At 64.4% G+C, this 23,156-nt stretch overlaps 2 protein-coding genes across 6 annotated transcripts in view; one reads left to right on the forward strand and one right to left on the reverse strand.

The window, feature by feature from the left end:
* Positions 1 to 15,546, reverse strand: part of Col5a3 (collagen type V alpha 3 chain) — a 33,452-nt gene extending 17,906 nt beyond the window's left edge. For 2 of the 3 annotated variants that reach the window (XM_063228624.1, XM_063228622.1), the window contains exons 1-31: positions 15,341 to 15,546; positions 11,094 to 11,255; positions 10,816 to 11,005; positions 10,581 to 10,737; positions 10,150 to 10,254; positions 9,916 to 10,071; positions 8,844 to 8,984; positions 8,603 to 8,758; positions 7,741 to 7,788; positions 7,633 to 7,674; positions 7,234 to 7,296; positions 6,975 to 7,049; positions 6,812 to 6,895; positions 6,247 to 6,303; positions 6,102 to 6,155; positions 5,891 to 5,944; positions 5,281 to 5,334; positions 5,151 to 5,204; positions 5,009 to 5,062; positions 4,549 to 4,593; positions 4,404 to 4,457; positions 4,202 to 4,246; positions 3,840 to 3,893; positions 3,678 to 3,722; positions 2,650 to 2,703; positions 2,510 to 2,554; positions 2,366 to 2,419; positions 1,563 to 1,607; positions 1,414 to 1,467; positions 1,205 to 1,312; positions 649 to 702 (exon numbers count right to left, since the gene is read on the reverse strand). In XM_063228624.1, coding sequence (XP_063084694.1) covers positions 649 to 702; positions 1,205 to 1,312; positions 1,414 to 1,467; positions 1,563 to 1,607; positions 2,366 to 2,419; positions 2,510 to 2,554; positions 2,650 to 2,703; positions 3,678 to 3,722; positions 3,840 to 3,893; positions 4,202 to 4,246; positions 4,404 to 4,457; positions 4,549 to 4,593; positions 5,009 to 5,062; positions 5,151 to 5,204; positions 5,281 to 5,334; positions 5,891 to 5,944; positions 6,102 to 6,155; positions 6,247 to 6,303; positions 6,812 to 6,895; positions 6,975 to 7,049; positions 7,234 to 7,296; positions 7,633 to 7,674; positions 7,741 to 7,788; positions 8,603 to 8,758; positions 8,844 to 8,984; positions 9,916 to 10,071; positions 10,150 to 10,254; positions 10,581 to 10,737; positions 10,816 to 11,005; positions 11,094 to 11,255; positions 15,341 to 15,428 — 2,451 coding nt within the window. In that variant the 5' untranslated portion in view covers positions 15,429 to 15,546. Of the gene's footprint in view, positions 1 to 648; positions 703 to 1,204; positions 1,313 to 1,413; positions 1,468 to 1,562; positions 1,608 to 2,365; positions 2,420 to 2,509; positions 2,555 to 2,649; positions 2,704 to 3,677; positions 3,723 to 3,839; positions 3,894 to 4,201; positions 4,247 to 4,403; positions 4,458 to 4,548; positions 4,594 to 5,008; positions 5,063 to 5,150; positions 5,205 to 5,280; positions 5,335 to 5,890; positions 5,945 to 6,101; positions 6,156 to 6,246; positions 6,304 to 6,811; positions 6,896 to 6,974; positions 7,050 to 7,233; positions 7,297 to 7,632; positions 7,675 to 7,740; positions 7,789 to 8,602; positions 8,759 to 8,843; positions 8,985 to 9,915; positions 10,072 to 10,149; positions 10,255 to 10,580; positions 10,738 to 10,815; positions 11,006 to 11,093; positions 11,256 to 12,921; positions 13,066 to 15,340 lie in introns of those variants that run through there. The other variant, XM_063228623.1, reaches the window with a different exon arrangement.
* A 1,724-nt stretch (positions 15,547 to 17,270) lies between these two features.
* Rdh8 (retinol dehydrogenase 8) lies at positions 17,271 to 22,109 on the forward strand. Of its 3 annotated transcripts, none has more exons than XM_003460855.4 (6): positions 17,271 to 17,385; positions 18,821 to 18,982; positions 19,596 to 19,775; positions 20,284 to 20,377; positions 20,615 to 20,798; positions 20,878 to 22,109. In XM_003460855.4, exons 1-6 carry the CDS (start codon positions 17,283 to 17,285, stop codon positions 21,091 to 21,093), a joined length of 939 nt encoding a protein of 312 aa, XP_003460903.2. In that variant the 5' UTR covers positions 17,271 to 17,282; the 3' UTR covers positions 21,094 to 22,109. The 3 variants fall into 3 exon arrangements, with proteins under 3 accessions (XP_003460903.2, XP_063084695.1, XP_063084696.1); XM_063228626.1 differs by adding an exon at positions 17,983 to 18,151 and having other exon boundaries at positions 17,276 to 17,385; positions 20,615 to 22,109; XM_063228625.1 differs by having other exon boundaries at positions 20,615 to 22,109.
* Positions 22,110 to 23,156: the final 1,047 nt, after the last annotated feature.

Raw genomic sequence — 23,156 nt, forward strand, 5'->3', positions numbered from 1 at the left:
GCGACGTCTTAAATTTATCCACAAACCCGCTTCTATGCTCCGTGAGATTTAATGAAAGTTTGTAAGAAAAGAAATCCGACTATCAAAACCAGGTTGCGTGGAACAGATTCAATATAAAAAGAAATTCCTGCAAAAGCTGCCGTCCAAGTGGCTGCAGGCAGGTCAGCCAGGGCGGCTGAGAGGGGAAGAGAAGCATATTTGGAATAGTTTCGCACTCAGGTTCGTCTCCAGATGGCTTGAAATCCCTGATCTACTGTACACGGCCAGTGATATGACCCATGAGGTCACTTGGGTGTGGTTTAAACAGAAAGATAAATCTCCTGTGTATCCATCAAAACCCTGGCGAAATGTGCCCAGTATTTTGGCCGGGTGTGGTGGGGCACACCCGTCACCCCGCACTCGGGAGGCTGAGGCAGGAGGATCGCTGTGAGCTCCAGGCCAGCCTGGCCACACAGCAACGCCCTTTCTCAACAGGAGCCAACACTCAAAATCACACTGTCCTAACAAGGGGCCCTTGGGCACACATCTGATGCCAAACCCCATATTTCACACTCTCTCAAGTGACCCAAGAGCTGGACAGGCCACCTCTCAGCCCTCAGCCAGCGCCCCAGGCCCTCCTGCACTCGCCCCAGCTCTCCGGCTTCTTACCTTAGGCCCCGGGCGGCCTGGGTATCCTGGGAGACCGGGTACCCCAAGATTGCCCTGCGGGGGAGTAGGGGACAGAGGTCAGAGGGGAAAGGTCAGGATGAAGGCGGCTGGCTGTGCACTGACTATCAAGAAACCGCATTCAAATCCTGGCCCCGCTTGCACGGGGACGCGTCCTGGGAAATTCTTTGACCGCTGCAAACACCACTTCCCTGGTTTATAAAGCGCCTGTCGCCCTGGGCGTGGGGTCACAGCCTCTGGTCCCAGCACTCTGGGAGGCTGAAGCAGGAGGGTCACAAGTCTGAGCCCAGCCTGGACCATTTGGTCACTTGGGGAGCCGCTGCCTCAAACTCTGCTCCGGGCAGAGGGTGCAGATCCGTCCCCAGTGCCAATCAGGCCATCAGGACGGCTCTCGGGCCCCCGGGTTGGGTGCAGAGCCGGAAAGGAAACCGGGGCCTGGGGCTGCCCCGCGGGGCTGGGGTGCAGCTCAGAGGGGGTGCCAGCCTAGCCTTCGGGGGACAGAGGCCCGGCTGCGGGCAGCTGACCACAGCAGACTCACCTTCTCGCCGGCTGCGCCCGGGGACCCCTCCTCGCCTGGCAGCCCCTCGGGTCCCTTCAGCCCCTCGGGACCGTCCTCTCCGCGGGCTCCGGGAGGTCCTGGCTGGCCCTGGAATAGACGGGCCTCCGTCTCGGCCCCTGCCTCCCACGCTCACCCCTTGCTGGCTCCCTCGGGACTCCCCCAGAACCCCCTTCCTCGGCTCTCCTCACCCAGTCGCCTTTGGGGCCCATATCGCCCTTGAAGCCAGGGAAGCCGTCCACTCCCTGGGCGAGAGGAAACGGCAGAGGTCAGGGAAGAGACGGAGCCAGGCGCCACGGCGGGCTCCCTCCCGCCCGCCCGGGGTCCCCTCCTCACTCACCGTCTCCCCTTTTTCTCCTTGGAGGCCTCGATGGCCTGAGGTACCCTGAAAGATCAAGTTTTAAGAAGCTCTCAGGAGCTGAGTACGGTGGTCTACACCCAGCATCAGGAGGCTGAGGCAGGAGGGTCGCCAACCAGTCTGCGGCCAGCGGGGGCTGCATAGTGAAGCTCAGAGAATAAAGAATAAAACTCTCTTTCCCTGCTCGACAAGCATTCTAGGTTTGGTCCTCGTCCCGACTGTCCCCAGAGGACCGTGGGCCACAGTACGGTGCCCCCAGCGCAGCTCACAGGGGACGGGGTCCCCCTCACAAGCTCAGGCCACCAAGTAAATATGTGCTCGGCAACGTGGCGAACTGACGGGCCGCCAGGGAATCACTGCGGTCCTGGCTACCGCTGTCCTCCGGCCTCGGCTACCCTGGCACTAGATTGGCCACAATGCCAGCTTCAGCAAGGCCCGGTCCGGCAGGGGACAAGAAGTCCACCCCTCCCAGGGGGCCTGAAACCACGCACCAAGCTTAGACACGCCATGGTTGTTCTCTAAGCTTACGGTTAGGGGTCGCATTTTTGTGTGCAGTCCCAGGGACTGAACCAGGGACTTCCGTGCCGCTAGGTCCCCTGCCTGTTTTAATCTTTTTCATTTTGAGACAGCATCTCACTAAGTCGTCCGGGCAGGGCTGGAACGAGTGACCCTCCTGCCTCAGCCTCCCCAGTGCTGGCATGAGAAGTGTGTGCCACCACCCGGCTCCCCACCTGTGTTTCTGGCAAAGATGGCTCCCTGCCCTGCGGGCTCCCAGGGTCACCTACCTTCACACCGCGGGGTCCGGGGTAGCCCGGGGGCCCTGCTGAGCCTGGGGGCCCCTGCAGGAAGAGAAGGTCAGGGCCGCTCCGCTGTCCCCTCTGGGACCCCGCAGCCCTGTCAGTGTCCCTGCGGCCTCCTCTGTTACTCACCTGGGCCCCTTTCTCTCCCGTGGGGCCCTCGGGGCCTGGGTGACCCTAAAGCACAAACAGGAGAGTCACCAGCCACCGACCTCCCCTGCCGGGTCCCCAAGCCAGCCCCCCTTCTCCACGCCACAGCTCCCGGCTCTCACCAGAGGGCCGTCAGCTCCTGGGGGGCCCGGGATGCCCGGGTTTCCGGGGGGCCCCTGAAAGCAGACAGACAGGGAAAGGGGTCTCAGGGCCGTGGGGGTCCCTCGCTCAGGACATCTGCCCGTCTCAGCCCACCCTGACGGGCTGTGTGTCCCCGAGGAGCTCTCCTGCCCTCTCTGGCCCACAGAAACCTTGCTCCTCTCCGGCAGGTGACAGGAGTGCTGTGGGGTTCAGTGGTCGCGCCCCCGCTTAGCTTGTGCACAGTCCTGGACCCCATCCCAGCTCCCCACACACACAACCAAACAGCTCAGCGTGGGACATCTGCTGGGGCTGCCACTGTGAGCCCAGCACTCGGGAGGCTGAGGCAGGAGGATCGTTGTGAGTTCGAGACCAGCCTGGCTACAGAGTGAGCCCAAGGCCAGCCTGGACTGCATAGAGAGACCCTGTCTCAAAAAGGCAAAATCAAATAAGTGTCCCCAAAGTCTCGTGCTTGCAGAGGGGGTGCTCCACAAAGGCGGTGGTCACAGGAAGTGGCCGTGGCTGCACCTGGGGACCCCTCCGGCCCGCTGGCTTCCCCTGGGCTGTCTCTGTCTCTCTCTGCCTCTGCCACGCATGCGGTGAGCGGCCGTCCTGCTCCTCCGCTGGCCTTCCCAGTGCAGTGACCGTCCCGAGCCCCTGACCGCGGCCTGAGCCCCCCCAGCCTGGGACAGACACAGATGGCTTCTGGTGAAGACCTAAAGTCCAGGGACCGCAGCCAGACTTGGTGACGCACAGCAGCATGCGGGGACGGGAACCGCAGCTGGCCGACGGAGCACAAGGGGGTCGCCCAGGGGGCCGTCTGTGAGAGCGTCCCGGGCCTCCGTGCTCACAATGTCCCCTTGTGCCATCGGCCGCGTGGGCGCCCGTGTCCGGCCTCCCCACAAAGCCACTCTGTCCCTCTGGGCTGGCTGACGGCCAGCCAGGGCCCTGGCTCCAAGTTTTTGCTGGTGACACAGCGGGGTGCTGAGGGAGAGGTGCCGGGGCTGCTCACCTTCTCCCCGGGGGTGCCGATGGGTCCCTGGGGTCCCGGGATTCCCTGGAGGAAGCAGAGCAGGGGGGAGGGGGGAGGGGGAGGCCGTGAGTCCCGGGCAGGGGTGAGGCGGGGAGGGGCTGGGGCTTAATGTCGCCCCATCAACAGAAAGACGGCGCCAACCTGGGCCCCGTGGTTTCCCTGCTGTCCGGGCGGCCCTGGCTCTCCAGGTGGACCCTGCAGAGAAAGCAGGGGGTCGGTGAAGCTGGACGAGGTCACTGTGTCAAGGGCCGGAGGAGGTGACGGCCGGGGAGTGGGTGAGGTCTGCCTGCCTGTGATCCCAGCACTCTGGGAGGCCGAGGCGGGAGGGTCCCAAGTTATAGCCCAGCCTGGGCAACTTAGCTGGCGTCAAAGTAAAAATATAGCAAGAGTTGGAGATGGAGCTTGGGGGCAGGACCCAGGCGCTGTCAATAATAATGATGATAGTAAACTGAATCACAGACCGGAGGGCGGGGAGCACCAGGCCTTGGATGAGGCACACCTACCACGTTGCCTTTGGCTCCAGGCGCCCCATCACTGCCGGTAACGCCCTGGGGAGGACAGGAGGTGACATTAGGTGGGGCCAGCCAGGGTCGCCGGAGGAGACAGCCAGAGGTACAGGCAGGAAGGCGAGCGGACAGAGCTGCTGGACAGCAAGGTGGACACACAGACAGCCAGAAGGGGACACACAGCAAGTGGCATCCTCACCGGGCGTCCCAGGGGGCCGGGGGAGCCTCGGGGGCCGATCAGACCTCGGGGGCCCTGCGGGGAAGGAGACATATGACCCCAGTATCACCTCTGTGGGGTCCCCACGTCCCCCACCCCAAGCAGGGGGCTCAGGGGCCATACTCACCGGCTCCCCAGCCTGGCCGGTGGGCCCGGGGGGCCCCTCTGCTCCCTGTGGGAAGGTAGCACTATTTGTGGGGGCCCGACCCTTCAGGGACCCCACCTCAGCCAGGCAGCTCCTTCCAGGGCACCTCAGGGCTTTGTGATATTTCCCTGGATTCCACTCCCATCCTGAACTGGGCTCCCGAGGCTGATTCGTGGACCCCCTTTTTCTTTGGGTTCCACTTTTTGTCAGGGTACCGGGGATTGAACGGGGGACTCCGAATTGAGCTCCAGCCCCAGCCCTGTTTGTATCTTTTATGGTGCAGTAGCATCTCATTAAACGGTCCCCTTGGGGTTAGGCTGGAGACCTGCCTGCCTCAGCCTCCCTCAGGGTCGGATGATGAGCTTAGCTCGTCACCCACCACGCCCAGCTTCCAGCCTTCTTTCCAGGCCCGTCCTCACCCCCAAGCTCCCTCCACACTTACTTTGCCACCATCCTCTCCTGGGGGACCGGGTTGCCCCACGGGGCCGAAGTCACCCTGGAGGAGGGACAGACAGACAGGCAGTCAGCGTGGAGATGAAACCCGAGGGGGGGACCCCAGAGGAGACGGGCGGGCGCACACTCACCCTCTGGCCCTTCTCTCCGGGCAGCCCTGGGAGGCCGTCGAAGCCCCGGTCGCCCTGTCCGAAGAGACACCTGCTGGGCTGAGCCCGAGACCCTGCCGGCCGCCCCGCCCAGCCCCGGCCCTGCGCCCACCTTGGGTCCTGTGTCTCCGGGGAGCCCCCGAGCCCCGTCTGCTCCAGAGCGGCCCTGGAGGACAGGGTGGGAGTCAAGGAAAAAAACCCAGGAGACTCGGCCACACCTGTCACCGACCCACCAAGGCGTCTCGAACCCAGAGCCACGCGCTGCTGAGGACTGAATCCAGGAGCAGCCTTCGCCCCGAGTGACGCCCGGCCTTTAGAGTTTAACTTTGAGACAGAATCTTGCTAAAGTGCCGGGCTCGGTGGCGCAGGCCTGTCCTCCCAGCACCTGGGAGGCTGAGGCAGGACGGTCACTGCTAGCTTGTGGCCAGCCTGGGCTACGCGGAGAGAGAGCCTGTCTCAAAAAAAACCCCAACAAAACAAACAAAAACTCGCCCTTGGCCACCCAGGCTGGCCTCAAACTTGCCATCCTCCCGCCTCGGCCTCCCGTGTGGCCTGCTGTGTCCCACAGCTGGGCGTCTCTTTCACAAGCGCTGCCCTCCTGCCCGTGGACACCAGGCCGCCTCCAGACTTTAGCTGTCATGCGTTGTGCGGCTACAGACACGGGGCGCCTGTGTCCCCGGGAGATGGCACCGGAGGTGTCCCGGGCACCGCGGGCTACTCACCCTTTTCCCCTCTCTGCCAGGAGGCCCGGGAGGTCCCTGCAGCCCCCGGGGACCCTGCAGCCAGAGCAAGAGAGAAAGGACAGAATCATGAAAGGGGGAGACCGCTGCCCACGCCAGGCCACCGCGCGGCCGCCCAGCTCCGCTCTCCGGCCCTGCCCCTGCCCACGCCCCTGGGAAGCCCCGTCCCTTCTGTCCCCGCCCCCACTCTCACCTGCGGCCCCATTTCTCCGGCTTCTCCTTTCAGACCGGGGTATCCGGGGAGACCCTTGGGGAGGAGGAGGGGTAAGGGGACAGACACGGTCAGGGGTGACCCTCGGTCTCAGGCACCCCCTCTTCCAGGCAGGCTCCTTACTCACCTCGGGCCCTGGTCGCCCAGTGAGCCCCACCGGGCCAGGGGGGCCCTTCATGGAGAGCTGGGGAGACAGCGGGGGACAGAACCTCAAGACCCCCATGAGGACCCCCAAACCCCAAGCACGGCCAAGGTTCAACTGTCCCCGCCGCCCTGCGCAGTTCATGCCCTGGAATTGTGTGTGCGTGTACAATGTGTGTGCGTGTATGTACAAAGTGTGGTGTGCATGTGTGTGTACAATGTTTGTGTGTGTACAATATGTGTGTGCGTGTGTGTGTACAGTGTGTGCGTGTGCATGTGCGTGTGTGTGTGTTGAACGCAGGGCGAACCCAGGACTGTGCCCCCTGAGCTGCGCCCCGGCCCTCTGTGTCATTTTCCGTTTGGAGCCAGGGTCCCCCCACTGGGGGAGTCGCACCGGGGACCCTCCTGCCTCAGCCTCACCCCCACACCGGGATGTCAGGACGCGCCGGCACACGGTTCCATGCCGGCATTCGCCCTTCCCCCATTCCCGGGGTTTGCTGGGGAGCTGGCTCGGGTCCCCCGGCACCCCTGGGAAGCCGCGCCCGCCTCACCTGCGCCTGCTGCAGCACCGCCTGGGCCTGGGCCTGCTGGAAGGACACTGGGGGGCCCTTCAGGGAGCTGCCTGCGGAGTGGAACTGGGGGGGCCGGGGTGAGGTGGCCTCCGGGACAGCGCCCCCCACACCCGCCCCCGGCTCCCCTCGGCCGGCTCCTCACCGGCATCAGCAGCACCGTGCCGGGGACCCCGCGGACTCCGTCCATGCCCGGGATTCCGGGGCGGCCGGCGGGACCCTGAGGGGGGTGCAGGTGGGAGATGGGGACCAGAGGGGCGAAGTCGGGGTGCGGGGGGAGACGGGGGTCAGGGACGTGGTGGACAGATGGCCGACGCCTGAGGGGGGGCTGCCGGGGTCCCCCAGCCCCTGTGGGGTCCCCACCCCGCACCCCCAGCCAGGGGCCACCCCAGGGAGCCTCTTACCGGTGGACCGCGGTCCCCTGGGAATCCTGGGGGCCCCGGGGGGCCCAGGGGCCCAGCCACCCCCTGTTGGGGACAGAGAAACAGCAGTCACGGGAGACACAGAGCTTTGTGACCCCGACTCACCCCACCCTGACCTCCCCGCCCCCACACTGCACACGGACCCCTTCGCCCCAACTCTGCACCCACACTCATTACCCCCGGAGGGGCAAAGGCTCCCGGGTGACCAGGGGGGCTCTCACCCCAGGGGCTCACACGCACCCCAACTGGAAAAGAAGGGGCTTGGTGGCGCGCCCGTCACCCCAGCCCTGGGGAGGCTGAGGCAGGAGGATCGCTGCGCCTGGGCCGCAGGGCGACACCACGCCTCAAAAACCAAAACCAGAACCTAAGTCTGACACTCACCGGGGGTCCCCGGGCTCCTGGAGGCCCCTCAAACTTCCAGCCCTAGTGAGAAACAGGCGTGTGACCCCTGCTCCGGAGAAGGCCCCCCCCAGCCCTGCCCCTCCTCACCTGTTCAATGACTGCGGGTTCCCCCTTCGCCCCCTTCTCTGCAGCACCCTGGAAGGGGGAGAGAGGTGAGGGCCGGAGCCCAGGCCTGCACTGCGCCCCCTCCTGGCCCTCCCCCCGCCAGGAAAGGTGGGGCGCTGGAGGGCCTCAGCGGGGCGTCAGAATGAGCCCCCCCCCCGTGACCACCAGGTCTCAGAGTCCCCGGGAAGAGGGGTGAATGTAAAGCAGAGCTTGGCAAGCGGGTGCGGCGGCTCGCGCCTGTCATCCCGACACCCGGAGGCCGAGGCAGGAGGGTCGCTCCGCGTGATTCCGAGGACCAGCCTGACCTACCGAGCGAGACACTGTCGCCATAAAAAGCGAAACAAAACGAAAACAGAGCTCGGCACGCAAGCGGCACCCAGAATTTTCCAAGTATAGGCTGCCCTGCGGCCTCTCTGGCTCCCCCTACTGCCCACGGTGAGAGCTCCGGTCAGAGAAAGTTCCAGCCCCTAGCTTCTACACCACCCACGCAACCCCTTGGCTTAGCGCCCGCCAAGCATCTGTCAGCTGCGCTGGGCTTGAGGCAACACAGAGTCCAGGGAGAAAACGACAAACCAGACACAGGGGCGCTCGCCTGTCACCCCAGCACCCTGAGAGGCTGAGGCAGGAGGATCGCAAGTTCAAGCCCAGCCTGGGCATCTTAGCGGCTTTATGAGACCCTGATTCAAAATAATAATAATAGGGACCGAGGGTTCAGCTCAGCGGTATAAGCGCCTGCCTGGAAAGCGCAAGGTCCTGAGTTCGATCCTCGGTACCCCAAATAATAATAATAATAATAATGAAAAGCTGCCCCTGCCCGGCGCCACCTGCAGCCCCCCGGACTCACGGGGAAGATCTGGAACTCAGTCTGGAAAGGTTGTTCTGCTGCCCGGAATTTGGGGTCGATAGTGGAGCCCCCTCCTTCGCTCTCCTCCTCCTCCTCCCCGGCGGCGTCCGTGTCCTGGAGACTGAGCCGGGTTCCATCTTGAGATTCTGGCGCCTCCTGGGACACAGCGACAGTCAGTCTGTCCCTCTCGTCCCCCGCCCGCCTCCCCTCCAAACCCCCCACCCGCGCCCCGGCTCCGGACCTCTGGGGAGGCGCCGTCCTGGCCAAGAGTCACTGCCCAGGTCACTGGGGAGGCCAGGGCTACGGTCGTGGGAGTCGCAAGCGTGGGAGTCGCAGGTGGGTTCGGAACCGGCGACCCGGGCTGGGGGGCGAAGGTGGTGGCCTGGAGCGGGCGCAGAAGTAGAATCGGGCCTGGGTCCGGCAGGGAGGGCGAGGCGGGTAGCGTAGGAGCCCGGCGCTGGCGCAGGCCCGGGAGGTACAGCGGGGCGCTGGCCGGCCGGCAGGGGGCGTGTGCGGCGCGGCGAGGAGCGGGGCCGGCCAGGCTGGAGCCCCGAGGCCGAGGGCCAGACCCGCCCCGGGCCGGCAGCTGCGCGGGAACTGGGTCAGGGCGCGGGGGCGGGGCGGCCCAGGGCACCCAGCTTTGGGCCAGAGAGACCGCGCACCCCGCCACCCGCCCAGCCGCGGCCGTGCCCAGGGCCACCAGCTGGTGACCCCACAGCAAACGACCCCAGCTGCTCCTGCAACCCGGGGCCCGGAACTGGTGCACCCCATTAACGGTTTCCCCGTGGCCTCAACCAGCTATTCCTGCATGCAGGGGCCTGCCCGGGGGGGGGGGGGGCCAATCAGCTACTCCTCAATCAGGGACTTCCCCCAAACTATGAGCCCCTAAAAAGCACTCCTCCAACGAGGGGCCCCCCGGGACACCCCAATATCGACCTCGATTAATGCCTCCCTCAGGGACTCCCTCTAAGCGGCAGTTCCCACCATGGGGTCCCAACAACGTCCCCAAGTTAGGGCTCCCCCCACCCAAGAATAAACCACGAAAGTCAATCAATGAACCCCGGTCAGTGAAACGCTAACCTAGGAAGCCTTCAGCATTCACCTTAGCCGGGTGAGTGTCATCAGGAACCCTAATAACAGGTGCTCATTGGGGGGACATCTCTTTCTAAGCCTCCAGCACCAGAATTGGGGTGCACAGATGCGGAGCCTCTCGTAAGACCAAACCCCGCCCCAGCAGTGTGGCAGAGGTCAGAACTCCGGGGTCAGAGCACAGACAGGCACAGAGGCAGGTTGGGGGGTGGCCGGAGGGGTACCTGGCTGCCCGGGGCCCCGGGGGCGGGGCTGGGGGCCGGGGGTCCCCCGCTCTTGCGCTTCCTGCCTCTCCCCTTGCGACCCCGGCCTTTTTTCTTGCCTTGACCTTTGCCCTTGCGTCGCGGAGGAGGAGGACTCTCGGGGTCACCCTGCGGGGGCTGCGAAGAGGACACCGGTCAGCTCCGGGCGGCCCCTAGCCCTGGACCGGCTGGCGCAGGACGAGGGGTGGCACTCACCCCCGCGGGTGTGGGGCTCGGGGTGTCACAGCCGGGTAGGAGCCCGTCACAGGCCCGGAAGGCGGCCCGGGGGTCGGGACTGATGAGCAGCTGCTGGACGTCTCCCTGCAGCGGGCACAGGGCGGGCACCCAGGCTGACCGGACCCAGCCCGCCCGGGCACGGCCCCCACCCCGGCTCCTGGCTCGGTTTCCCGCGCCCAGAGCACCCGCAGGTGACACCCGCGTGTGTCCCGCCCGTGCCCGGTGCCCTTGCAGGGTGCGGCCCAGGACAGGAGGGCAGGCCAGGCGGCCGCTCACTGTGGCCCTCAGCACGGCCGGGGACGACACCGCTGACCCCAGACAGCGGCCGGCAGCGGGCCACCGCAGGGCAGAGGCGCAGACCACCACGCGCCCTGTGGCCAGGTGAACGGCCACCGCGTGCCTCCTCCTACCTTGAAGGCCTCCTCCTCGGGGTCCAGAGTGCCCAGCATGGTCAGGCCGGCCGTGCTGACCGACCGAGGTCCCCGGCTGGACCCGGCAGGCCGAGGCTCACAGTCGGCCACCAGCGTCACCGTGTCACCGTCCACGCTGACCGCCAGGCGATGCCACCTGCCGAGAAACGGTCCCCGTGCGCGTGTTTGCGGTCACCCTGGAGGCGCCCGTGTCCACCCCCGCCGCGCCACTCACCTGCCATCCGCGAGGCCGGGCTGCTGGGGCGGGGGCCCGAAGGTGGCACCCAGGAGCCCCGGGGTGGGTGCCAGCGCCAGTGCCAGCTGCCGGGTGCCCGTCTCGTCATAGACGGACAGGAGGACGGAGCGGTCGGCCGGCTGGGCCCGCAGGGTGGCCAGCACCGAGAAGTTGACAGGAAAGTGTCCATCTGGTTGGACAGAGGCCATCGGCCAGCTCAGGTGACCCGAAGGTCCCACGCGCCCTCCCTGGGGACACCCTGCCCCGACACCCCTCACCTGGGAAGAGCTCCCACGTGGGGGCGCCGGGCGCGCTGGCCTTGCCCACTCTGAATGCCCGGTCACCCTCGGGAGCCCGCTGGGGACACAAGCCAGGCCCCTCGGGGAGCCCCGCGTGGCCCCCACGCACGCCCAGGACCTCGAGGACATCCACGGGGTCTCCTGCAGAGAGCGGCAGGGGCGGTGAGAAGAAGCCAGGACCCCACGTGGTGTCCCGGGCTGGGGGGCCCTGTCCTGCCCCCCAGTGTGTTTATGGCTCAGGAAGAAGGGAAAGGTGGACAGGCGGCCCTGCCGTGTCCCCCTGCAGCTGTCCGGCCCCTCCGTCCCTTGGCTCCTGCTGGGGCTCCCCCCACATAACGCACAGTTGGGTTTTGGTGAAGAAAACCTGACCTAGTTCTGGGATGAGTCAGCGCTTCCTGGCCGGAGCCCCGGAGCCGGCCGGTCCCTTCGCCCCAACTCCCCCGCAAGGGCTCCCCAGGGCCCCCTCCCTGCCCGCCCCCCGAGCCCCTTCCAGCGAAAAGCCGCGTGGAAAGGGGGTCCTGCACGCTGCTCCCCGAACCCTCCTCTGACCTCGGCCCGTCTCTGAGACCCTCCCCCGGCCGCGTCCCCTCTGACCGCGCTTTCCTTCCCCCCAGTTTGTAATTTTTATCACTCTGTGTACCGAGCTCCTGGGGGAGCGGCTCCAACACCTCCTCCTCCTCCCTCTTTTTTTCGCTCCCCCCTTTAACCCTCTCTCGGCCCGTCCCTCTGTCCAGCGGTGCCCTCCCCTGTGAGAACATCTGTCTCCCTGTTTCCTCTGTCTGTCTGTCTTCTCTCACTTTTCATTGCTATCTTGAGTCCTGAGTCTGTCCTTCTTCACGGCCAAGTAATACTCCACCACGCAGACCCCCATGCATTGGGTGTCCGTCCACCTGCTGATGGACGCTGTCCCTTGGCCCTAACCCACGACCTCTCCCTTTTGACTGTTCACACTCGGGTCTCCCCCACCCCGGCTACTAGCTTCTCCTTTCCGTGGCCCCCAAGCTCCAGCCTTTCCCAGGCTCCCCCATCTGACCTGTAGCGCCCAGGCTCTCTCCCCCCGGTGTCCGCTCGGATCACCTCTTTCTGAGCACCTGCGCCCCCCTCCACTCTGTCCCCTTCTCCCCTCAGTAACGAGGCCAGCCTGGCCCAGCCCAGGCCTAATCCAGGCCTTCGGCCCCGCCCCAGCCCAGGCAGCCTGGCCAGCACTAAGTGGAACCACATGGCCAGGCAGGGCTCCCCTGCCCCCCGGCCGCCCGCCCCACTGACCCCCTGACCAGCCTCTTGGCAAGAGCGGCCTTCCCTGAGTCTGCTGTGACTTCACCCTGGGAACAGGAGGGGCTGGACTCAGGGTGGCAGCCTGGAGGAAGCCCCTCCTGCTGTCCGGTCCAATTGTCAGTCAGTCAGCCAATCAAGCAACCGTGGCTCACTGGCCGCCTGTCACCTGGTGCTTGGCTGTTTCTCCCGCCCCGTGTCTCTCTCTGTCTCTCTCCATCTTTCTGTCTGTCTCTCTCTGCCTCTATCTCTCTCCTCGTCTCTCTGTCTCTGTCTCTCTCTGTGTCTCTGTGTCTCTGTCTCTCTCTGTGTCTCTGTCTCTCTCTGTGTTTCTGTCTCTCTCTGTGTCCCCCCCCCCCCGCCTGTCTCTGATCGCCTGTCCTGTGTCTCCATCTCTGAAGTCATTAACAGGACTTGGGTTACCACCCCCTGGGGCTGAGATCCGGCTCCCAGGCCCAGCTGACCACAAGGCCACTCCCTGCGGGACACTGGTCCCAGCTGTCCCTCTCCAGGCCAAGCCCCAGGGAACACTGACCTCCGCAGCGTGTCCGGCCCGCAATCTCCCTCCCCGCAGCTTCCCAGGCAGGGAAGGGGTCTCCCCGGCCTGTGCACATCGGGTCCCCAGAGCTGGCCTCTACTCCAGGGACGCCTCTTCAGTGTGTGCCCCCCTGCAGTGACCTTTTGGAAACTGACCACCCTTTCTTTCCATGGCTGGCCTCGTGACAGGGACGCACACAAGGAGCATTGAGCCCCGGCTGCAGGACGGGGGGGCCGGAGTCTGTGGGGACCCAGCCCCGCTGCCCCCGCATGCGTGCTCGCTGGCCTGTGCTGGTCAAGGCCCCGGGAGCCGGGCAGGGACGTGGCGGGGCCCACAGGTGTGCGGTGCGGTGTGACTGCATGAGTGGGAGCTGAGTGGGCCAGAGAATTATTGGGGGGCTGTTTGTTTGTTTGTTTGGTTGGTTGGTTGGTTTTTTTGCACAGGGTCTCGCTGTGTAGTCCAGGCTGGTCCTGCCCATACAGCAATCCTCCTGCCTCAGCCTCCCAAGTGCTGGAATTCATTACAGGCGTGAGCACCACCGCTGGCTACTTTTTTGGTTTTGGAGGTTTTCAAATTGTAGCTCATCCTGGGTTTGAACTCACTAAGTGGCCCAAGCTGGCCTCAAACTCCAGGTGACCCTCCTGCCTCAGCCACGAGACAGCGTGTCACTTTTTTCTTGTTTGGAGGCAGGGTCTTGCTGTGCAGCTCAGGCTGGCCTTGAGCTCACAAAGATCCTCCTGCCTCAGCCTCCCGAGTGCTGGGATGACAGGCGTGTGCCACTGCGCCAGGCCTGGCATTTCTGGGGAGACATCCAATGTGTGCAAACACCCGCCCGCGATGACCGGATTAGGTGCCATCGCGGGTGCCGCCTCCCGCGTGCCGGGCCTGGAGCTGTCACCCCCACGCTTTCCGGGGGGCTGTGACAGGGAGGCTGCTCCTGCCCAGCTCCCGGGACGGAGTGACCCAGTCGGCCGGGCCAGCGGGCGAGTGGCCGCGGTGACCACGCTGGCGCCGATGCCAGGGGAGCTCGTGCGAGCCCCGGCCGCGGGGGGAGCGGGTCAGGCCGCGGGGCGCGCATTCCCGGGGTCCCCGGGGCTGTACCCCGAGGCCGCAGCTCGGGCTGTGGGACCCGGCCCCGCCCAGCCCGGGGCTCCCAAGGTCAGAGCCGCTCTGCGCGTTCCCCACCGCGGATCAGTGCGCCCCAACCTCGGGGCGCCCCTCACCCCGACCCTGCGGGGCGCGGCCGGGCGCAGGGCCAGAGGCGCGCAGCTGGGCGTGCGTCAGCGCTGAGTCACCCGAGCCGCGGCCCCCGGGACCCCTGGGGGGCCCCTGAGAAAGTGCTGGGGAAAAACACCCCGGCTCCGCGGCCAGCCCGGAGGGGAGCAGCTGCCGCACCCCGCCGCCCCCGCCCCTCACCCCGCCCCGCCGCGCCCTCCCGAGGCGCTGTCCGCGGTGCTGACCGGCTCTGGGGAGCCCCGGGGGGGCGGGGGGAGGGGAAGGGAGGGGGAGCGGCTGGGGGATCCCAAGGGAGCTGTGGGCCCCCCTGTGGTCCCCCACACCCACCCCTGCTCAACAGCAACCGCAGGCTCAGTCACTATTCCCGGGCAATAATGTGCACCCCACAATCACAATTCCTGTCCACACGGCGTCACCCCGAAATGCACACAGTGCGCGGGTTTTTTGTCCTCTGAGACGCGGGCTGGCTCTGAGTTCAAGCTGACTTTGAGCTCACGGAGATCCTCCTGCCTCAGCCTCCTGCGGGCTGGGGTGACGGGCGTGCGCCCCGACACTGAGCTACCGCAATCGCGTCTGTGACTCGCATCTGTGACCGCATCGTTCAGAATCATCCGCGGGGCTCGGGCTGTCGCTCCGTGATAGAGCATACTGACGTCTGGGTTCAAATCCCCACACTGCACACACTAAAGCTGCCCAGGAGTTCAGGAGGCTGGTGAGGCCCGCGGAACCAGCCAGCGTTCACTCTCTTTTTCTGTCTGGCTGGTTTGGATGTTGCTGGGCAGCTCAGGCTGGCCCGGAACTCACAGCGATCCTCCTGCCTCGGCCTCCTGAGCGCCGAAATGACAGGCGTGCGCCACCCCGCCCGGAAATTCATTTCGGAGCAGCTCAGCCCGGTACGTGGTGCTCACATCCCAGCGCCCCACCTCCCCGGCCCCCCGCGTCTGCACCCCACCTCCCAGCACACACAGAGTCCGCCCTGGGCCGCGCACACCCCTCCTCATGCCAGAGCCGGGGAGCAGCCGTGTTCCCCAGGACACCCCCCCCCGCCGGCTGTCACACCCCCAAACTGGCCAGAGAGGGACAGTGAGCCCCCCACGTTGCAAGCCCCACCCCCACCCTCCCATCTTGGGGTCTCGCAGGGTCCTGAGCCCCACGACCTGGGCCCGCCCTCCCGGCTCACCGGCCTGCGTCCTGGGCAGCAGCTGCAGGGCGGCCAGCAGCAGGCAGAGGCCGGCCCGAGGCTGGCGCAGGCCCCGGCAGCTCCCCATCCGGCGGGCCGGTCTGCAACCCGGGCCACCGCACAGGGCGGTTGCGGGGCGCGGCGACTCGCGGCTCCACAGCGCGGCGCAGGGGCGGCCGGCTGCAGCGGGCAGCGGCGCAGAATGACCGAGCCCCGCCCGGCCGCGCCCTGCTCTGGGGCCCGGCCAGCCCGGGAAGGGGGGCCGCCGGCAGCTGGACGGGGCGGGAAGGCCGTGCCGCGCGCCGATTGGCCGGCGGGGCAGAGCCTGCCCGGGGCTGGGCCACTCGCAGCCTGTCGGTCTAACCAGGAGGGCTCCCCATCCCGCCCTAGAATGGGGGTCCGGGCCCCCCCTGAACCCCTTCCTCCCACAGGCCCCGGGGGGAGCACTTAGCTCCCCTTATACCTCCGGGCTCCTCTGGGGTGGTGGCGCCCACCTGTGATCCCAGCTCTCGGGAGGCTGAGGCAGGACGATCTCTGCCAGCCGGAGGTCGGTCTGGGCTACAGAGTGAGATTCTGTCTCAAAAATAACCAAAATCCAAAACATACTAAAGCAAAATAGTCAGCCTGCATCCAGGGGCTGGAGCCAGGTGGGAAGCGAGCTTTACGGGACGCCCCTCGGGGCTCCCAAAAGAGAGGTCCCCACGTCACCGTCACCTCCCGGCCACCTTCCCTGCCCTCGATCCTTAGGCCAAGCCTCGCTGCAGGCTCCTAAATGGGTTTCTAGCTGTGCCCTGAGCTTCCGTCCTTCGACCCAGCCCGGGTGACCTGGTGCCACTCCCGAATTGTGACCACAGAGTCCGAGCCAGGTTTTCTTCTTTTTTCCTTTGTGTTTGCTTGAGGCGGGCTCGGTCCATAGTACACTTTGGTCCTGAACTCACTCTGAAAACTAGGCTGGCCTTGAACTCATGGCGATCCTCCTGCCTCAGCCTCCCGAATGCAGGAATTATAAATACACGCCACCGTGTCTAGGTCCCCCCCCAGATTCTTAATCCTCACATAAAGGGTCCAATCTGTGTTGCTAACTCTTATTTCCCTCACTGCGGGGTACCCCAACTCCAAATCTTCACCCCTTCCCATCAAAGAGGGGACAGGTGGATTAGAACTGCTCCTGGGGAGAAGCCCAGGACCCCTCATCCTGCCGGGAGCCCCCAGCACGGGGAGGTCCCTGGGTTCAGGAGCCGCTCCCCGGGCCCTGGACGAGCTCAGACAGGCAGCGAGGTGCCGGCCACGGGCGTGTCCCCGGCCCTGAGCTGCGGTGTGGGGAGCAAGCGGGGAGACCAGGCCGCGCCCTGCCCCAGCCTGCTGCTCAGACAAAGAGTCCCTGTGTCCCTGGAGAGGAGGGGAGGGGCCCCAGCCGGCCCCAGGAAGCCAGGGGGGCTCCCACAGTGGCGGGGAGCAGCCAGCACACCTCCAAGTGACCCAACCTCCTTTCCCAAGAACGTGCAGCCCTGAGCTTTCAACCCAGACTTGAAGTTCTCGCCTGCCTGCTCTGTCTCGCAGAGACCCTCCCGCCTCAGCCTCCCGAGTGCTGGGATGATGGCCACGCACGACTATGCCTGGCTGAAAGTTTAGCTGTTGTTTTTCTTTTGTTTTGTGTTCTGCAGAGCTGGGCTGGAACCCAGGGCCCTGAGCAAGCTAAACCACCCACCGAGCAGCACCCCCAAACCCCAGGAAGAAACGCAGGACAGCTGAAGGGGTGGGGGGCAGAGGGCTTCAGGGGTCCCCCCCAGCCAGCTGCTCAGGTCACACCCCAGGGTCCCTGCGCCCCAAGCCTGCCCGGGGAGGGACTCAGGAGGGCGTGGAGGCGCCCAGGAGGGCTGGCGTGGGGAGGGGTGTCGGCGCCTTCCCTGGCCGAGGTCACGTGCCCAGGCTCAGGATCAGCATGGCCACCCCGAGGAGGACGGTGCTGATCTCGGGCTGCTCCTCCGGGCTCGGCCTGGAGCTCGCCGTGCAGCTGGCTCGGGACCCCAAGCAGCGCTACCAGGGTAAAGGCCCCCCACCCCAAAATGGCAGGGACCCCGGCCCAGCCCCCTCTGCTGTCCCTTCCCCGCCAGCTGCCCCCCAGGGCCGGGGAGAACCGGGAGCCCTGAGGAAGCGCCCTGGCCTCTCTCCTTCTGCGTCCCCCCTCACCCCGCACTGGGTGCAGACTGTGAGCTCCAGGTGCTGGGGACCCCCCTGGGAAGAAAAGGCAGAAAAATCTCAGGGCTGGGGCGCAGCGCGGTGGTACATTGCTTGGCTCGGAGGAAAACAAAAATCCCTGAGCCAGCCTTGGGATCCAGCCCTGGGAGGCCGAGGCAGGAGGGTCACCTCGAGCTCGAGGCCAGCCTGGGGGAGAGGTCACTTCTAGAAGCGCTGGTCGGGGAAGACTTCGCTGAGGTTTGCTGCGGGCGTCCGGGGTGGAGGAATCGCCCGCTGCCTCTCACACCCGCCTCGGCCCGGATTACGGCTGCAGTTAAGCCTCTTACCCTGCTGACCTTGGGCTTAGGGGGCCTCTACGTGCATCCTGCAAACCGCGCCCCCAGCCAGGAGAACCTCTGACCCGGAGCCGGCTTGGTGGCAAAGGGTTGGTTGTTACTCAACAGGAGGCTGCCGGGACCAGAGGTCGCCCCAGTTGGAAGGCCCGTTTCTGCAGCCCTCTGCCCTCTGTCCCAGAAACACCACAGCTGGGGCGGTGGAGGTCTGAGCACCAGCGTGCAGAGCCAGCCGTGTCCCTGTCTTTGGGCAGATGGGTCGAGGGTCCAAACTGCTAAGGTAGGCCGAGGCAGGAGGATCGCCAGAGGTTGGAAGCCAGCCTGGACTATACAGTGATATCACATTCCAAACCCCCTGAAATTTGGATACACTGTATTGTTTTGTTTTCTTCTTTTGCAAAACTGGAGATTGAACCCGGAGCTTTCCCAGGGAGCTTCGTCCCGAGGCCTTTCTTAAACTCTCACTTTGGTGACAGGGCCTAAACCTTGAGATTCTCCTGCCTCAGCCTCCCACAGCAGCAAGGATTAGAGGTGTACGCCAGGGTGCCAAGTTTGCCCATTTTAGAAACGAGGAACCTGCAGTGCAGAGGTCCTCACGCGGGGTCACCGGCTGGACGTGGCGGAGCTGGGATTTGAGCTGCCTTCACTGCTGTCACCATGAATCTCAGTACATATGAGTGGCTGTGGGCACGCACACCTAGAGGTGGGCAGAAGGGACACAGTGAGCTGCGCGCGGCAGTGAGTCCAGGCCGGGCGTGGCTGGCATCCCAGCACCGGGAGGCTGAGGCAGGAGGAGGCACAAGCTCAAGGCCAGCCCGGGCTCTCACTGTGCACCCAAGACCAGCTTAAGTTACAGGGTGGGACCATGGCTCAAAAATTTGTTTTTAAATTTACAAATCATGTGAGGGGAAGCGATCCCGTGTCCACCCCGTTCTGCTTCTGTCCCCAGTGGTGGCCACTATGAGAGACCTGGGGAAAAAGGAGGCCCTGGAGGCGGCTGCGGGGGACGCTCTGGGGAAGACCCTCACGGTGGCCCAGCTGGACGTGTGTGACGATGCCTCGGTGGCCCAGTGTCTGAGCCACATCCAAGGCGGGGACGTGGATGTGCTGGGTGAGACTGAAGCCCGGGGGTCCCCCACCATCGTGTCTAGGGTCCCAAGGTGGCAAAGCCTGAGCCGCCTCTGCGCTGGGCGTCAGGTAGACCAGTTGGCCGGAACTTGGAACTGCAGTCAGCTTGCCGGGGGTGGTGGGGCCCACGGAAGAGGCATCTCGCGTAGGCAGAAAACCATATGTGGCCGGGAAACTGCCTCCGTGAGTCACTTGGGGGAGAGCAGGATGCAGCGGGGAACCAGACTCCCGCAGCGGCTTCCCAGGGGTGGGTGTCGCCGGGGTGATGCAGTTTGGATTAGGAGCCGAATGCTCCTGCGTTACCTCGGAAGCTGCTGCGGGCGGCCTGGCCCCCCTCGGGCGCCTCCATCAAATGCTGGAGTCTGGGAAAGCAGCCTCAAGGCTCCACACGTGGCCGGCTTGGTGTGCCCTCCTGTAATCCCAGCACCCGGGAGGCTGAGGCAGGAGGATCCCACCTGCCTCAGCTCATAGAGTTCAGTCTGACTCAAAAAAAAAAAAAGAAAAAAGACTCCATGTGTGTTCCCAAAAGTCAGGGTTGGGTGGGGCGACCTGAGGCAGCCTGGCGCCTCCATGGCAACCTGCTCCGCCCCTGGCAGTGAATAACGCAGGCGTGGGCCTGGTAGGGCCCCTGGAGGGAGTCAGCATCGCCACCATGCAGAGTGTGTTCGACACCAACTTCTTCGGGGCCGTGCGTCTCGTCAAAGCAGTGCTTCCCGGGATGAAGAGGAGGAGACGGGGCCACATCGTGGTGGTCAGCAGCGTCATGGGGCTGCAGGGTGAGGCCCGGGGACCTGCTGCTAGGAATTCCCCACTGCACCCTGTCCGACCCTCCTGGGTGCCAGGATGGCACACAGATCCAGGTCTCTTGGGCGCGTGCGTGAGCCCAGACAGCTCTGCCAAGATGGATTCTGAAGCTCAGAAGGGAAAGGCTCTGGGATAGATTAACTATGCCTGCCACAGTATAAGAGTAGGTAGTGGTGGTCTGTGTGATATCAACAAACACCCACAAAGCCAGAATCAACCTCCCCAAAACGCTGTCCCCACCAAACCCCAAAGAACCATCAGAACTGCTTCTGAAACTCCTCCCTGTCACACACTCCCTAGAGGCAGGCCCCCTGAGATGCCTGGGTCTGGTACCCTGAAACTCAGCAGGACATAGATCAGTGACCGATTACTGATGTCTGATAGTAAGCCACTCTGAGGTCACAATTTGCCATCCGTGCCCCTGGGATTTTCCTCCTTGATCCCCCTCAAAGAAACCCCTCTTCCCTGCCACCAATGCAGGCGTCGTGTTCAACGATGTCTACGCAGCCTCCAAATTTGCCCTGGAGGGGTTCTTCGAAAGCCTGGCCATCCAGCTCCTCCAGTTCAGCATCTCGTGAGTCGGGTGGTGACGGGGAAGTCGAGGGGGGAGAGAGCCGGGGGTGATGCTGCAGGTCTGCCATCCGCTCACAGGGGAGGATGAGGCGGGAGGGTTCCCCTTTGAGATCGAGGTCAGTCTGGGCTCCGAGTGAGTCCGTGGCCAGCCTAGGACGCGGCGGGGGCAGGAGCAGATGGACAGTCGGGCGACCGTCCCTGAGGCAGCGGTGGGCACCGTGCCCGGCTCCGTCCCCAGCATCTCCCTGGTGGAGCCCGGCCCGGTGGCCACCGACTTCGAGGCAAAGCTCCTGGCTCAGGCGTCCACCGCGGAGTTCCCGGGCACCGACCCCGACACCCTGGGCTACTTCCGAGACCTCTACCTGCCCGCCTCCTCGCAGCTGTTCCGCTCCGTGGGGCAGAGCCCGGGGGACGTGGCCCGGGTGAGTGACCTCGGCCCTGGGACGCTGCGGGGTGGGGGGCCCCGAGGCCCCAGAGCTCAGGGCCCGTCACACCACACAGGCCATCGTGAAGGTCATCGGTGCCGCCCGGCCACCGCTGCGCAGACAGACCAACGCCCGCTACGCCCCTCTGATGGCCCTCAAGGCCCTGGACCCCTCGGGGCGCCTGTACGTGCGAACCGCCCACCGCCTGCTCTTCCGCTGGCCGGGCCTCCTGCGCTTCAGCCTGCGCTGCCTGGCCTGCAGCTGCCTCCCGAGCCGCGTGCAGCCGCGATGACGGAGCCTGGAGGGATCCTCGCCAGCCCTGAGCAGCCCCGGGGTGGGGGGACCCGGGGCCTTTGCACTGAGCCCCATCCTAGCTCTTTTCAGATTCTCTGTTTCTGAGACACAGTCTGGCTAAATCGCCAAGTTGCTCAAGCTGGGCTGGAACTGGAGATCCTCCTGCCTCAGCCTCCCAGAGTGCTGGCTGCCGCAGTCGGCCACCCAGGTGCTCTCTGCTGCCCACTCAACGCAGTGAGCCCAAGGGACTCTCAGGACTGCATTCACGAAGTCACTCAGCAGCTGGTCCCTTCGTAAAGTCAGTCAGCTGACTCTGCTGGCCTGTTCCATACCTGCCATTGTGGAAATCTCTGTCCCTTAGCGGTCAGGACCCAGAGCCAGTCTGGGCAGGCCAGAGGGTCCCCCTGGAGGAAGGGGCGTCGTCACAAACCTCAAAGGACAGGACGCACTTCACGTCATCAACTGCAGGGTCTCGTGACCCGGGCTGTGAACACAGGGATGATCAGCGCCGGGCTCCCCGTGTCACACCCCAGAGCCCAGTTTCCTGGTCCGCCGCTGTTTTTCCGGGAATTACGAGCCATATTTACAATAAATATTCAGTAGAACTGAATGCCTTCTCCTTCCTCTGTGTGTGGCTCTGGGAGGAGCCCATGGCCCTCACGCCGAGCTCTGTCCCCAGCCCTTTCTAAATGTTTAGCAGATTTCTCGCTAAGTTGCTAAGTCAGCCAGGCTGGGCTCAGATCTGCCGTGTTCCTGCCTCAGCCTCCCCATCCAGCTGGCCGCAGTTGGTTGACTCTGCGGACACAAGGACCCAGCCGCCCCGTGCAGTCTGCAGGAGAGCAGATTAGTGGCGACAGCTGGGAGCCTGACGAACGGCCTTGAACCTCAGAAATGGACTCAGACAGTGTGTGCAAATCAATGGTGAATTATAGCTTCATAAAAATCCAATCAATGTTTTAAAACAATAATAAACATCCACAGAAGCCCAGGAGCTCATCCTGTGGCTACCCGCTCCTTGTTCTGTGGCTTCGGTTGTGTGGGGTTCTGTCAATGAGGAGGTCTCGGGATAGTTTTTGTTTGAGACAGGACCTCACTGTGTAGCTCAGGCTGGCAGTGAACTCACAGAGATCTTCCTGCCTCAGCCTCCCGGTGCTGGCATGACGGGGTGCACAAGCCACCGTGCCCTGCTACCTTCTGTTTTTATTAGCATGTAGGTGAAGAGCGTGATGTGGGGAGCTGGCCCGTGGATGTAACAAATCTTCTTTATTTTCTCCTCGGTCTCTTGGTTCCCTTCTCATTTGCAGGAGATCTTAGCTCCCTGTTCGCTATGATCTATCTTCTGTTTTGTGCTTTGATTTATTTCTATTTTGGGTTTCTCCAGTAAGAGAAGCTGTAGACATTTAAGCTTGTGTGTCTGATTCATTTCACATAACATTATGGTCTTGTGGTGAAGAAGCCACTTCTCTACCAATGACTCGAGTCTATCTTTTTTATGGCAAAGTAATACTCCAATGTGTATAAATACGTTGTCTTTTTTCATCCATCTGTGGTGGACACACACGCTCCAAAGGTACTGCTGATGTAGCTGTGCTGCCACAAACACGAGTGTGAGTGGATCACAGAGTCTGTCTGTGGTGCGCCAGGACTTCACGGCAGAGAGCATCACGATGCCCACCCGGCACTTGGGAGGCTGAGGCAGGAGGCTCGCCCGTGAGTTCAAGGCCAGCCTGGGCTACGTAGTGAACCCCTGTCTCCAAAACAAAACTCAAAACAAAACAAATCCCTTAAAAACAAAATTAGTTGAAAGCAGGAGCTCGTGGGTTTGTGATTCACACCAGGCTTTTCCCGTCTTGTGTTCCTGTCTGGTTCCCAGCAGTTTCCCAAGGCTGCCTCTGCCAGGAGCCCCGGGACCCAGCCCCTAAATTCCTCCGTGGCTAAACCGCCCTGAGTCAAGTCCTGTTGCATCAGGAAGATGCTCACAACTGCAAGCGATGACTGGGGAAAAACAGCCTCAGGCAGGAGGGAGGCGCAGGGGGAGCTGGAGACGGCCGGCCGGGACAG

This window comes from Cavia porcellus, unplaced genomic scaffold, assembly GCF_034190915.1.
Source record: "Cavia porcellus strain 051 isolate PalLab524CR breed Dunkin Hartley unplaced genomic scaffold, mCavPor4.1 scaffold_17, whole genome shotgun sequence".
NCBI lineage: Eukaryota > Metazoa > Chordata > Mammalia > Rodentia > Caviidae > Cavia > Cavia porcellus.

What these genes read in the sequence shown, in the direction of transcription:
- Rdh8 (XM_063228625.1), top strand. Translation starts at nt 17,283, where the DNA reads ATGGCCACCCCGAGGAGGACGGTGCTGATCTCGGGCTGCTCCTCCGGG. An exon ending in CCCCAAGCAGCGCTACCAGG is followed by an intron (nt 17,386 to 18,820) that starts GTAAAGGCCCCC and finishes TTCTGTCCCCAG; the next exon opens with TGGTGGCCACTATGAGAGAC. An exon ending in CTCCTCCAGTTCAGCATCTC is followed by an intron (nt 20,378 to 20,614) that starts GTGAGTCGGGTG and finishes CTCCGTCCCCAG; the next exon opens with CATCTCCCTGGTGGAGCCCG.